Raw genomic sequence first — 15,523 nt, 5'->3', positions numbered from 1 at the left:
TCAGAGAGAAAGGGAGAGGGAGAAAGAGATAGAAACATCAATGATGAGAGAGACACATTGATCAGCTGCCTCCTGCACCTCCCCACACTGGGGATCAAGCCCACAATCTGGGCATGTGGCCTGACTGGGAATTGAACCATGACCTCCTGGTTCATAGGTTGATGTTCAACCACTGAGCCACTCCAGCTGGGTGAGCATTCATTCTTTACAATTGAATTGGTCACAGGATTGGCTAGTAAACACAATCTATTGAATGAAAAAAGAATGACAACTAAAATCTTTGGGGCCTTTAAATATATTTGAAGATTATTGGTGTGGTTGGCACCTTAATGATTTTTTTAATCTTTTACCTTTCTCAAATGATTATTTGCACTTGAAATTAGGAACACTCATATTTAGCGATTGCTTTAATATCTGCTTTGTTTTCAACAGTGCCCTTAAAGATAGCCGTTTTCCCCCAATGACAAGGGATGAACTGCCACGGCTCTTCTGCTCAGTGTCTCTGCTCACTAACTTTGAAGATGTTTGTGACTATTTGGACTGGGAGGTAAGACTATAGAAAATTTTAAAAGAGAAATGAAGGTAACTTGTGAGTAATTTTTTAAAAATTAGGCCCAGAAAATAACTCTTTCAGCCTATTCTTTATTATAGGGAAGTTAGAGAGTAACATGGATAAATAGACCTTAGAGCTGATCAATGAGCAGTTTTTTTAAAGGCAAAGTATTATGTATTGTTTTAATCCAAAATTGAATTTGCACTTCAATTTTATCCCATTATTTCACCAGAGAACTTCATAAAAGCTGTTAATAAATAGTAAGAAATACTGATTAGAATTTATTCCTCCTCTTACAAACTGGTGCACTTGGGTATAACTGCCACCAAGTAGTTAGGTGGTCAGAGGATACATCTAAGAATCAAGGAGCAAAAGAGTTAGGATAACACACTACTTGGTGGAAATGTACCAGCTTGTGGATAATGACAGAGTGTTATTTAATTAGTTAAATCATGCCAATTCATTCTTGGCCACCTTAATTTATGCACTTAAACACACAAATAATATTAAGGTTATAATATCTCTGCATTGCCATTATCGGAGTAGTCTCTATTGATCTTATTTTTATTCTTTAATATGTGGGGTTGGGGGTTTTAAGGAAGTTCAGAGGTTGTCACTATGATTTGCTTTGTTGGTTGGGAAGAGATAGTTAAGTGTCTGTCTATGAAATTGTACACACAGACATGTTCATATTATTGAATGCCTACTATGTTTAGAGCACTGTGCTATATGTAAAAAAGTACTAACATTTGGTCTGTACCATAAAGCATCTTATAGTCTACTAGGAGAGAAAAGAAATATATACAAAGCATGAAGAAATAAGTGGATAAAAATAAGAATAAACAATCTATCAGAATAAAACATTGGAAATTTGGTGATATACATAGCATTCTCTTACACACACACACACACACACACACACACACACACATAAATGATATGATTGTATTATTATGATATAGCATGTTTTAATTCTACTGCCTTTTTAAAATGCCTATCCCCCATGGTAACTGAGATATTTTGCCTTGTGGACAGATCACTGTCTTGATAATTAATTGGATTTGAGTTTTATTTTTTGCTTTGCCCTGATTCTTAGTGAGATTTTGGACAACTTCCTTCACTGCCATTCAGTTTTTCCACATACAAAATAAGACATTTATAAAGTTCATAAATCTTCATTTGAGAAAACTTCTATGATATAAATCATTGTTGTTATGCCACAGCTATTTTAAAAATTCTGCAGAGAGTAGGGTGAAAGAGTTCCTTCTGTGTTTTGCTGTAGGGTTTTTTGAGCAATATCAGAATATGAAAGCATCTTAAGATTTTTTTTTGTAAAGGAAAAAATAAAAGTAATTGATAGTGTTGATCTTAGCTAAGTTGGAATGTGTAAAGCCTTTTATGTAATTAAACATTCATAATTGATTGTTCACTATAAATTTATAGTTCCTATTTAAATTTTTCTTAAAGAGAAGTCTACCAATATTATAGAAATATTCCACAGTACTTTACTTTTAAAAAATCCTCATCTGATATTTTAATGGATTTTTAGAGAGAAACGAAGGGAGAGAGAAAGAAATATTGATGTGAGAGAAAAATTGATTGGTTGCTTCCTATATGCACCCTGACCAGGGATAGAACCCACAACCTAGGTACCTGCTCTGACCTGGAATTGAACCCACAACCTTTTGATGTACGGGGACAATGCTCCAGCCAACTGATCCACCGAGCCAGGGCTCCGCATTACTTTATTTTTAATAAACCCAAATCATATCCCTTAATTACAGTTTGGGTGGTTCTTTTACTGTTTTAAGGCTACTCCTTCTTCTCTAACTAAATTTTTATTTCTGCTTTCTGAATTTTAAGGTCCTATGTTGTGGTGAGGGTGGGAATAATAATAGGGACAGACTGATATCTAGGGTATGACTGAGCTACAAAACACTTTTACCCTTAATTGCAGCCACCGAGTTGGAAGTATAGTTCAGGTGTGTGTGTGTGCGTGCACGTGCACGGGCGTGCATGTGTGTGCATGTGCATGAATGTATATTGCATAGATGTGTGTGCATGTGTTTGTGGGGAGGAACAATGGGAGAATCCAACAGTTGTTAAATAGGTATGGGTAAACACAGAGTCCACCATCATCTTCTTTAGCCCACTTTAAGCATTGTTTGCAGCTAAAATTAACCTTGATATTATTGGGCTTTTATGTTCATGACATATATCAGCTTTCCTTTGGGAGGGTGAAGTTTAAGCACTTTAGAATTGGTACTGTGTACTCTTTCAGGGTATATTTATCCTCTCTGGTCACTATATTCCAGTTTGAATGTCTAGAAAATTCTTTATTGCTTCTACTTGGTATTATAAAGACTTAAATAATGGTGTCTATTTAGTGATGCTTTCCTGTTAAAGTACCAACAAAATATACAAACATATATTTAGTACTTTAGATATGTAAGCATTTTAAAGTAAATTAGGTACTACTAGAATGGCTTTGCTAAAAGGAAAAGTGTGTACTTCTCAGTTCTTAGTTTAAAGTGTTTTAGCATAAGAGAAATTTGTTCCCAAAGAGTAAGGGTGAAAATTACTGTGATTTTGAGTTTAAAAAAAAAAAAACACCCACAAAAACAACTGTACCATGGTCAGTGATTGATAATGGAATGGTATTATTTTGGAATGATGTTATAAGGGTTATCATTAATAATTCTAAAAAAGCATTTCTACTTTAAACACAGAATGGTCAAGTTGAATTAAAGGTATTTTTTTTTTAACAAAGTACATGTCAATAAAATTCCTCTCCTAGGTATATACCCAAAAGAAATGAAAACAGAATATTGGAACAAAAACTTGTACTTGAATGTTCATAGCAGCAGTATTCACAAAAGCCAAAAGCTGGAAACAACCCAAATCTCTATCAACAGATTAAGGGATAAACAAAATGTGGTATATCAATACAATTTAATATTAGTCAGCCATAAAAAGAAATGAGGTACTGATACATGCTACGATGTGAATGAACCTTGAAAACATTATGCTAAGTGAAAGAAGCCAGACACAAAAGACCACATACTGTATGATTCTATTTTTATAAAATATCCAGAATGGGAAAATCCATAGAGATCAATTCCATATTAGTTGTTACCAGGAGATGAGGGGAGGGGTGAATGGGAAGTGCTGCTTAATGGATACAGGGTTTCCATTTGGGGTGATGACAAAGTTCTGGAACTGGATAGTTGTGATGGTTGTACAATGTTGTGTATATACTTGATGCCACTGAATTGTATACTTTAAAATTATCAAAACTGAAAATTTTATTTTATATGTAGTTTACCACAATAAAAAGGCATGCATGCAAATGCATAGACATTTAAATCTATATTCTATAATACTATAGTAATTTTAATTTATTGAAGAAAACCTAAAATTCAAAAAATATATAAAGAAAGAAATGCAAGCCATTCATAATTACACCAATCTGAGATATCCATTCCTAACATTTTGGAATAGTTCTTTCAATTATTTGTGTCTTTGTATCTATAAATCTGAATATTTGTTTATATAACTGAAATTATATTGAATATATAATCTATTAAAAAAGGGAATTATGAGGAAGTCTTTGTTTATGGTTTATCTTTGTATATATAAGTTAGTTATTTATATAGCAAATTTACTTTATGAGGAACCTGTCTATATTATGAAACTATACATTTCATTTTGAGAACTTTCACACTGTCAAATAGCTACAACTTTTCTTCCAAGAATGAAATACATTTTTCATCATAAGTATCTAATTTTAACCTGAAATGCATAGTGCTGTATATGTATATGCCAAAGGGGGAAACAGGAGACAATTACAGAATTTTGATAGAGAATTTTAAGTCAAAGATCAGTAATGAGTGTGTTTCACATAAGCAGAAGCCTCTAACATGGAGCTTTTCTGGTGGAAGTATAGTTTGAAAGCTGACCTCCTCTGGTGAATTGTGTTACTGCAGAATTCCTAATTAAACGGAGGAAAATGTCCAGATCAAAGCAGAGTGAGGGCAAAGTCTAAAAGTCCCAAAGAATAGTGGTAGGTAACTTTGATAAGACAGACATCCCTGTGGTCATGAGAATGAGGGATGTGACCAGTGGTAATGGCCACCTAATTTTCAAATGATTAGCAAACAAGTGAACTGCCACAGGACTGGCTATCTACTATCTTACTCTCTTCTTCATGCAAGGTTTTAAAACCAGCCTGTTTTGGAACTCTCTTTTGGTAATATGTCTCTAATTTCACAATGGCACTTAGTAGGAAAGTAGGGTTTATATTAGACTTTGTTTTAGAGGCTAGAATGCTTGTATTTGATAATGTATGACAAATTGTTTTACAAGTGGATGTAATTAATTTCAAGTCAATGTTGAATTGGCAGAATGATCAGTAATGCCTTCTTCAAAATAGTAATTACCAGATTTAAAATGAGTGTATACAGGTAGCTTCTCAAGGAGCCTGATTAATCATTAAACAACAGCAAAACTATCCACAAAAGGATGTAAAGACAAATTGGAATAGTGGCCCCACCCTTCTGAGAATAGCTGATTATTGCTAGCATCATGATCTATTTAATTGCCCTGGTAGATATGGATGAAAAGTGAATGATTTGGAGGTAAAAAATCATTAACTAATAAATTGAAATGTCTACCTGTGAGGATAAAATGGTTGTGAAATGAGGAAAATTGTTCCCCTAGGGAGAAATCTGAAGTGATATGCCTTGTGTTTGAACACAAAAATTTATTAGCATTGTTCTATGTTCTTCAATTGACAGCATTCTCTTAATTCTGAATGACAGGATGATTGACAGACATGGTGCTTTAGAAACAAAGAAAAGCTCATGAAGCATGTTGGAGTCCTCTAATATGATATGTAGCCTAGAACTTGTATAATTACACTCTTTGGGAACCATGTTTCTTAATTTTAAAGATCCAAAAGGATATAAAGCCAATGATATCACAATAGTTGGATTTAACTTGAGGGGTGATTCTAGGTGTGTCATCTTGTAGCTGTTCATTTTCAAAATGATATAAATGAATAAGCTTTTTGTTTATATAGCAAGTATCCTACCAGTGATCTTCTGGGAGCTCCTGTAGCAATGTGCTGACAGAAGACAAAGTATTTTCTAAACTATAGTGAGCCATCTTTTATTTAAGTGTTTAGAAACATGATCATTTTGAAGGCATGAGGAAGAAATAGTTTCTATATTCTGAAGTAGATCAATAGATTATATTTCAATAGATTAATAAAATTTTTTACAAACCATAGGGCACTTTCTGATGTCTCACCTGAATATACCACTATCATTTGGGCAAAACATTGTGGTCCTAAGACAGACCATTCCTTTTTAACACTCAACAATGACATGGCATAAACCCATGATGGGTGGGGCTGACCAGAATGTCCTTGAATTTTAGAGCTAGACCCCAATCCCCTAGTCTCACTCTGCCCCTAAAGAACCAAAGCATCTGTCATTTGTACGTGCGCTTGTTGGAGTCCTGGTACTGAGAGCTGCACTTCACTTTAAAAGCAACATCAAAACACACCTCTTGAGCAATCACAGCTCCATTTCTGACGTATTTACTTGCAGTTAATAATAGCATGCTTTTGTAACAACCTTCATGAGAGTAAACAGATGAGATGAATAAATTGGCTGCCATTATTATCTCTCATACATTTTAGAAGTGCATGTTCAGCTTTTCATCCCCCTTCTTCCCTTAAAGATTTAATTTTCTAGCTCCTCTTAATGTATCACTGAAAACAAAGTTCCCATTCATATACAGATGGTTAGCATGACTCACTAAGTCATTAAGTGAAATGACTTCTAGTTGTATATATTCTGTCCACCCCCTTGCTTATTTTCTCCAACTATGATATACACCATGTTTTGCTTCTCTTCTAATTTAAGATTCCTGACTTTAAAATATATTTATCTATTTCCTAGATATATGCAGCTATATCTATATGAAGTCTATCCTAATATATAAAAACCCTGGGTCCATCACATCCGCAACGACTGGGAGGCTCGACCAACCGGAAGTCAGTCCTGCAGTCAGAGCTGGGTAACCATGGCAAACCAGCACTGACTGCTACAGCTGCAGGCACAGTGACCCAGCACTGACTGCTGAGGGGACTGCGAATCAGGCCCAGAGAGAAGCCTGAAGAGAGAAGCAGGGTCTGATCCGTAGCCTCTGTGGCAGCTGTTGATCAGCACTTGCTTCTCTCTTTCTTTCCAGGCCTGGTCAGCAGCCCTGCCTCCATTTCTCTCCAGGCCTCCACTGGGGCTGCTGATCAGCCCTGCCTTTCTGATCAGACCCCGTTGATAGGCCCAGAGACGCTGACTGGCATAGAAATCGACCAATCAGAAACAAATCTGGGTCAACTGTGAGGAGCCAATGGCTGCCTAGGAGGTGGAGCTTTTGACACTGACTGGTATAGAAACTGACCAATCAGAACCAAATCTGGGTCAACTGTGAGGAGCCAATGGCTGCCTAGGAGGCGAAGCTTTTTACGCTGACTGGCATAGAAACCAACCAATCAGAACCAAATTGGCTGCCAGAGGAGGGCAGTTGGGGGCGAGATGAGGTCGGCAGAGGAGGGCAGTTAGGGATGAACAGGCAGGCAGAGGCAGTTAGGGGCGATCAGGCCGGCAGGGAAGGGCAGTTGGGGGTGAGATCAGGCCGGCAGAGGAAGGCAATTGGGGGCAATCAGGCTGCCAGGGGAGAGCGGTTGGGGGCAAGATCAGGCTGGCAAGGGAGGGCAGTTGGGGGGGACAAGGCCTGCAGGGGAGGGCAGTTGGGGGCCATCAGGCTGGCAGGGGGGCGGCATTGGGGGGTGGGACCAGGCTTGCAGGGGAGGGCAGTTGCGAGCCATCAGGCCAGCAGGGGAGGGCAGTTGGGGGGTGACATCAGGCTGGCAGGGGAGGGCAGTTGGGGGCAATATCAGGCCAGGAGGAGAGGGCGGTTGTGGGTGACCAGGCTGGCAGGGGAGGGCAGTTGCGGGTGATCAGGCCAGCAGGGGAGCAGTTAGGTGTTCAGGCCGGCAGGGGAGTGGTTAGGGCAGTGATGGGCAACCTTTTGAGCTTGGTGTGTCAAACTTCGCCAAAAAACTGAGCATAACTTGGGTAGTGTGTCACTTTGAGGAAAAAACATTATTTCACAAATGTTTCATCCTCAGGAGCAGCAAATGTTTCATCCTCGGCATGCGGCCGCCTCAGTGGCCGCGTGTCATCAGAAATGGCTACGCGTGTCAGTGCTGACACGCGTGTCATAGGTTCGCCATCACTGAGTTAGGGGGTGATCAGGCTGGTAGGCAGAAGCGGTTATGGGCAATCAGGCAGGCAGGCGAGCGGTTAGGAGCCAGTGGTCCTGCATTGTGAGAGGGATGTCTGACTGCAGGATTGGGCCTAAACCAACAGTCAGACATCCCCTGAGGGGTCCCAGATTGGAGAGGGTGCAGGCTGGGCTGCGGGACACCCCTCACCCCAGTGCACGAATTTCGTGCACTGGGCCTCTACTGTGTGTGTGTGTGTGTGTGTGTGTGTATACACACACACACACACACACACACACATATATATGTATGTATGTATAGATAGATATAGATGCATGAAACCTATATCTATATGAAGCCTATAGAGATATCTATAGATATAGATATATGAAGCCTATACACACACACACACATACACACACACACATATACACCTATATACATAGATCTATGTACATGTAAATACATATAGGTCTATATATATATAGGTTATATCTATATGTATATATAGGTTATATGTAGTTTATATATACATCTAGATATATAGGCTTCATATATACATACACATATGTAATAATAAAAGTGTAATATGCCAATTAGACCAGACAGCTGAACGACCTTCCAGATGTCCTTCTGGACGTCCTTCCGGATGACCTTCTGGATGAAGCCGGGGCTGCAAGGGGCAAGGCAAGCCGCTGCAGCTGTGAGGACCGAGCCCCTTGCACGAATTTCGTGCACCAGGCCTCTAGTGTGTGTGTGTGAATATATATATATATATATATATATATATATATATATATATATATATCTACACTAATAAAAGAGAAACATGCAAATTGACCATACCTCTGCTACGCCCACAAGCCAATCAGGAGTGAGTATGCAAATTAACCCAACCAAGATGGTTGCGGCCATGGAGCGAGCAGGAGGCTTGGGTTTCCCCGGCAATGGAGGAAGCCAAGCTTCCCGCCTTCTCTGGCCGGCCCTGGCCTCTGCTCAAGGCTACAAAGTTTCAATTATAGAAGATAAATAAATCCCAGACACTAGGGCCTCCGCTTGGGTCACTGGGAGGTGTGGCCAGCCTGCAAATCACCACAGGCCCCTCGCCCAGGCCGCCCCACGCCCCAAGGGAACCCCCACCCTGATCTGGGACACCCTTCAGGGAAAACCAGCTGGCCCCCACCTGTGCACCAGGCCTCTATCCTATCTAATAAAAGAGTAATATGCAAATTGACTGTCACTCCAACACGCAAGATGGCTGCCCCCATGTGGACACAAGATGGCCACCACAAGTTGGCCAGCAAGGGAGGGCAGTTGTGAGTGATCAGGCCAGCAGGGGAGGGTAGTTGGGAGGGACCAGGCCTGCAAGGGAGGGCAGTTGGGGGAGATCAAGCCTGCAGGGGAAGGCAGTTAGGGGTGACCAGACCGGCAGAGGATGGAAGTTGGGGGTGACCGGGCCTGCAAAGAAGGGCAGTTGGGGGGGGACCTAGGCCTGCCGGGGAGGACAGTTAGGGGTGACCAGGCCTGCAGGGGAGGGCAGTTAGGGGTGACCAGGCCTGCAGGGGAGGGCAGTTAGGGGCAATCAGGCTGGCAGGAGAGCAGTTAGGCATTAATCAGGCTGGCAGGGGCGTGGTTAGGGGGTGATCAGGCTGGCAGGCAGAAGCAGTTAGGGGCAATCAGGAAGGAAGGCAGGCAAGCAGCTGGGAGCCAGTGTCCTGGATTGTGAGAGGGATGTCCAACTGCCCATTTAGGCCCAATCCTCCTGGGATTGGGCCTAAACGGGCATTCGGACATCCCTCAAGGGGTCCCAGATTGGAGAGGGTGCAGGCTGGGCTGAGGGAAACACACCCCTGTGCATGAATTTTGTGCACCAGGCCTCTAGTGTGTGTGTATATGTGTGTGTGTGTGTGTGTGTGTGTGTGTGTGTATCCTATCTAATAATAGAGTAGTATGCAAATCATCACTCCGCTACACTCACAAAGCCATGCCCACCAGCCACGCCCAGCCATGCCCACCATCCAATCAGCGTGAGTATGCAATTTAACTGAAAACATGGCGGCAGCCCCGCCCCCCAGCATCTCCCGGTCTCTGGGAGTCGGAGAAGTCAGGCGTCAGCGCCTGAGGCTGGCTGCAGCCATGGAGACCAAGAAGCCACCCGCCCCATGATCCCTGGCTGCAGCCAGCCTCAGAAGCCTCAGGTCCACCTGCCCAACGCCCTGGGGAAATGGAGAAACCAGGCCCTGCGCCTGAGGCTGGGTGCGGCCGGGAGACGAAGAAGCCGCCCGCCCCATGATTTCAGACTGCAGCCAGCCTCAGGTCTGCCCGCCCCACGTCCTGGGGAGACGGAAAAACAGGGCCCCAGCGCCTGAGGCTGGCTGCAGCCACGGAGACCAAGAAGCTGCCTGCCCCGTGATCTCAGGCCTAAGCCAGCTGGAGAAGTGGTTCACCCCATGTCCTGGGGGAGACAAGAAACCAGGTGCCCGTGCCTGAGGTTGGCTGCAGCCCTGGAGATGAAGAAGCCGCCTGCCCTGTGATCCCAGGCTGCAGCCAGCATCAGGAACCTCAGGTCTGCCTGCCCCACCTCCTGGGGGAGACTGAGAAACCGGGCCTCAGTGCCTGAGGCTGGCTGCAACCTGGAAGATGAAGAAGCCGCCTGCCCGGTGATCCCAGCTGGAGAAGCCACCCTCCCCACATCCTGGGGGAGACAAGAAACTGGGTGCCAGCACCTGAGGGTGGATTCGATCTGGGAGACAAAGAAGCCACCTGCCCTGTGATCCCAAGCCGAAGTCAGCTGGAGAAGCCGCCCACCCCATGTCCACCCACCCCACGTCCTGGGGGAGATGGAGAAACCGGGCCCCAGTACCTGAGGCTGGCTGTAGCCGGGAGATGGAGAAGCCACCCACCCTGCAGTCCTGGGCACCAGTACCTGCAGCTGGCTGTGGCCTGGGAGACAGAGAAGCCGCCCACCCTGCGGTCTTGGGCACCAGTAACTGCGGCTGGCTGTGGCCTGGGAGACAGTGAAGCTGCCCACCCTGCGGTCCAGGTGCCAGCACCTGCAGCTGGCTGTGGCCTGGGAGACAGAGAAGCCGCCCACCCTGCGGTCTTGGGCACCAGTAACTGTGGCTGGCTGTGGCCTGGGAGACAGTGAAGCTGCCCACCCTGCGGTCCAGGTGCCAGCACCTGCAGCTGGCTACAGCCTGGTAGATGGAGAAGCCGCCCACCCTGCGGTCCTGGGCGCCAGCACCTGCAGCTGCAACACAGGCAAAGCCCCCTGTCCACCATCCCCTGAGGCTGCAGCCAGCCCGGGTGCCTATGGCTGACCAAAGGGAGGGAAGCCCAGATCCTGGGTGCCTGTGGTCAGCTGGAGGAGGGAATCCTGGGTACCAGGTGCGGGCCGAGGCAGAGGTGGTTAGGGGCAATCAAGCCAGCAGGGGAGCAGTTAGGGACAATCAGGCTGGTAGGCAGAAGCAATTAGGGGCAATCAGGCAGGCAGGAGAGCGGTTAGGAGCCAGCAGTTCTGAATTGTGAGAGTGATGTCCAACTGCTGGTTATCCCATGAGGGGTCCCAGATTGGAGAGGGTGCAGGCCAGGCTGAGGGACACCCTCCCCGCTGCCCCCGTGCACGAATTTCGTGCACCGGGCCTCTAGTATGTATATATATATATATATATATATATATATATATATATATATATATGCTTCGTATATTTAGGAAAATGCTTTGTAATATTTTCTTAGGGACCTGAGATTTTTATATAACATGTTACTATCCTTAAGATAATTTAGTCTTTGTCCTGATGCTCTACTCTAAACGTTTTTCAAGTGCTGTGAAACATTGGGAAAGGAATGCTTCACGCTTCCTGGCCATCTAGAAAGAATTTGCTGTGAATCAACAAGTCGATGTATCAGAAGTCTAGTGAGGAAGCAAGCCGAACAAAGTAAAATAACTTCTAGAAGGTGATTTAATGCATAAAAATTTCCATTAGGTATTGGTACTTTTAGTGAAATTGGCTGTGTTGTCCATTCTTATACCTCTCCCAGTTGCTTCCTGCTTTCTCCCATTGTTTTTTGGTGGGGGAACATTTTCCTGCTTTCCCCAAATCCACAAACATTTCCATCCCTTTCCTTAGTAGTTACATTATAGTGTATTCCAGGGGTCCTCAAACTTTTTAGACATGGGGCCAGTTCACTGAATTTATGTAAATTTATGTAAACTTTTTAGACATGGGGCCAGTTCACTGAATTTATGTAAACTTTGTTCAAAGTTTAAAAAAAACCAACTATGAACAAATTCCTATGCACACTGCTAAGTCAGCTGCTAAGCAGGACAGGCAGCAGCGGCAAAAACACCCGGCGGGCCGGATAAATGTCCTCAGTGGGCCACATGTGGCCCGCGGGCCGTAGTTTGAGGACCGCTGGTGTATTCTTTCCTGAACTGAGTGTGTGTGTGTGTGTGTGTGTGTGTGTGTGTGTGTGTGTCCCAGCACTTAATAAAAGAGTCCTGTGTTTGGGGAATGGGGAGACTCATGTTCTTTTTTTGAATGCATCTACCCAGTTTGGTAACCTTTCTGGGTCTCTGTTTCCTGACCAGAAAGCCGGAAAAGTTGAACTAGGTAATACCTAAGGTCTTTGGATGCTGACAGAGTGTGATACTGTGAATCATCTTTTAAAAATGGCTTCTGTTTCATTTTACTTCCAGAGAATGAATTATCACTAGCCATTTAGAAATCATAGGAGATCCTTAAATTTTAAAATAGCCATTGGTAACTTAAATGTAGGCAACGAAAGTGTAAAAGTCTAATTTTTGAATTTGAGCATTTTAGATTTCTTTTTCATAAAAGAATTTTCTTTAGGAAGAAAAAATTCTAAATCATACTAGTAAATGCCTCTATTTTATTACTGTATCATTCCCTGTTTTAAGGAAACATTATATGTATAATCTATATTAAGCAAATATATTAGAGAACAATTATTCATTTTACAAATAGATATTTTGCTTTGCAGAGGGACTTGCTATAGGGTGTCTTTATTGTCTTCCTCATAACTTTAAGATTAACTCATTTACATAAATTCAACTTGTAATTTTTTAGGAACAAATCTCTTATAGACCAATTAAAACCATATTGAGTCAGATATTCAATGTATAGTTCTAACCTTTATAAAATTTTTCTTAGTTTCTTTTCAGGGAAACAATATTATTTTATACTAGTGACCTGGTGCATGAAATTCATGCACATTAAAAGGGAATTAATTAGAGGAAATATTTTAATATTACTATTTGCCCTTTCTCTTAATAGAAGTGTCAGAGATAAAAGAAAATTAGTAAAATGTATATGAAAATCTTTCTCCTGTCAGAGTCTGGGGGATGTCACAGGAACCAGAGTCAAGTTCCCGCCCACCCACGTGTGCCTCAAAATTGCGTGAGACCCAGACCCAGCCAGCCCCACCACCATTGGGCTAGATCCAGACCCGGCCAGCTCCACTCCTGTCAAGCCCCACTGAGTGGGGGGCTCAGCCTCAGGTCGCCTGGCCCAGTGCCGGGGCGGGGGGCACGGCCTGAGGTCCCCTGTCAAGCGCCGCCAGGTGGGGGGGTGCAGCCTCAGGTCCCCTGCCCCGGCCCAGCGCCACACAGCCTCAGGTCCCTGCTGACTGCTCGTTTAGGCTCGTTACGGGAACTCGGCCTCCGCTGAGGGCACAGCCATCTTGTGTTATGGAATCCCTGCCTCTGCTGTGGGCACAGTCATTTTTGTTATGACTTGATGGTCAGTTTGCATATTCCCTCTTTATTAGATAGGATTAGAGACCCGGTGCACGAATTTGTGCACGGGTGGGGGCTGGCTGGCCCCACCCCCAATCGGGGTGAGGGCAATTGGGGGCGGGGCCAGCTGGAGGGAGGGGCTGCAGGAGGTTGGCTGGCAGGCCCCGCCCCCATCAGGCTGGTTGGCTGGCCACAGTGCATGTCATAGCGACCGGTCTTTCCGGTTGCTTGGCTTTTATATATATAGATTAGGTACATTTGCCAAGAGGTGTTTTTCCCCCCAGGCTTTGAAAAGCAAAGTAATTCACATCTCTGGATTCTAAGAAAATTTTAAAACTTTAGTTTCCTTGTCTGTAAATTCACTCCCTTCCTCATTCCCTTAAAAAGGGGCGGGGGGAGGTAGGAATGCATTTTTCTAACTTTTGATTAGAAGCAAGCTTTTTTATTTTAAGGTCACCTGTATTGCCTGAACTTTCCTTGGAAAGCTTCAGGATGATCAGTTTTTAAGTAATGCACATTATAATTAATCATTACAGAGAATTGGTGTCACCCTTCCCTTAATTGCACTCTTGAGCTGTCACTGGTTCTCTGTAAAATCATAATGTAAGAACAGTTTATTTCATTGCAAATGATATATAAACATGTTTGGCTTCATAGCTTTTCAAAGCACTTCATAATTAACCATGCTTTATTTAAAATATTAACTAATTCCTTAAAAGTTCATGGGGGTGATTATTCACTAGTTCAGGTATTTTAGAGCTGTGCGTCTGCTATTGGTTAAAATAAATGTTATCCAGATCATTATTTAGTGGCCTTTGTGAACTAAATTGGCAGGCTTGTGTTCCTGACAGATAAGATGTCTAAGTCTTCTACATGAATCAAAATTGGCACTAATTGGTCCTTTGGTAAGCTCTAAAAAAGCCAAGAATTGGTCCATGGAGACTGAACTAATTTCCAAGCTAAAAGTGACTAATTTGAAAGGGTTTTAGAGAAGAGGAACATGTATGTATTTTGGTCAATGAGAGCTCTGCTGTTGTTTTTCACAAAATAGCAACAGAAAAAAATAATCTCATGTGAGGTAGATGATGAAATAATTTTGATAGTAGAATATATTAAAAGGTTACTTGTGCCCAAGTGATGGAATTGCAATCAATTATACTTTTAATTCACTTTTCTAGTCTTTTTAATTCATTTCTATATATTTTTTCTGCTTCTAAAAGTGTCTCACTTAAAGGAGATTTGAAATCAAGCACAGCTACAGGAACTGGTCAGACCATGGACAAAAACTGCCTCACAGTATATATAGTCCTTCGTGGCATCTCAATTCCTTCAGGAGATTAGTTTTTAAGTCACTAAAGCAAGAGCTGTCTCTAGATGGTACCAGGATTCCAGGTCATTTTTATTTTCTCCTTTCTGCTCTTCTAAAGGGATTTGGGATAATATGCATGTACTATTTTTATAAACAGAAAAAAATAGTTCATGTTTACCATTGTTAAGGTTTACAAAAGTAAAAATTACTGAGTAAAAAACACACAATTGCAGCGACATTGTTTTTTAAATTTATTATTTGGCCAGAATCTGAAGTGTTCTTTGTTAATAATTGTTAATCTTAAGTGTTCATTGTTAATCAGATGAACAGCTTCAAAACATCAGACTTGCCCTAGCTGGTTTGGCTCAGTGGATAGAACAGTGGCCTGCGGACTAAAGGGTCCTGGGATTGATTCTGGTTAAGGGCATATGCCTGGGTTGTGGGCTCGATCCCCAGTGCGGGGTGTGCAGGAGGCAGCTGATGAATGATTCTCTCTCATCATTGATATTTCTATCTCTCTCTCCCTCACCCTTCCACTCTGTAATAAAATAAAAAACAAAAACATCAGACTTACTTCTGAAATTCATGGGTGGAGTCAAATGATGCAAA

General features: G+C 42.8%; 1 protein-coding gene across 2 annotated transcripts in view; it reads left to right on the top strand.

Moving 5' to 3' along the window:
• The window catches only part of AMMECR1 (AMMECR nuclear protein 1), a 117,384-nt gene that overhangs the window by 75,342 nt on the left and 26,519 nt on the right, over window positions 1–15,523 (top strand). For both annotated transcript variants that reach the window (XM_079765206.1, XM_079765205.1), the window contains exon 3: window positions 433–547. In XM_079765206.1, the coding sequence (XP_079621332.1) occupies window positions 433–547 (115 nt within the window). The remainder of the gene's footprint in view (window positions 1–432; window positions 548–15,523) is intronic.

The sequence above is a fragment of the Cnephaeus nilssonii genome, assembly GCF_951640355.1.
Source record: "Cnephaeus nilssonii genome assembly, chromosome: X".
In the NCBI taxonomy this organism is placed as follows: Eukaryota; Metazoa; Chordata; class Mammalia; order Chiroptera; family Vespertilionidae; genus Cnephaeus; species Cnephaeus nilssonii.
This window is presented reverse-complemented; position numbering and strand designations above follow the sequence as displayed.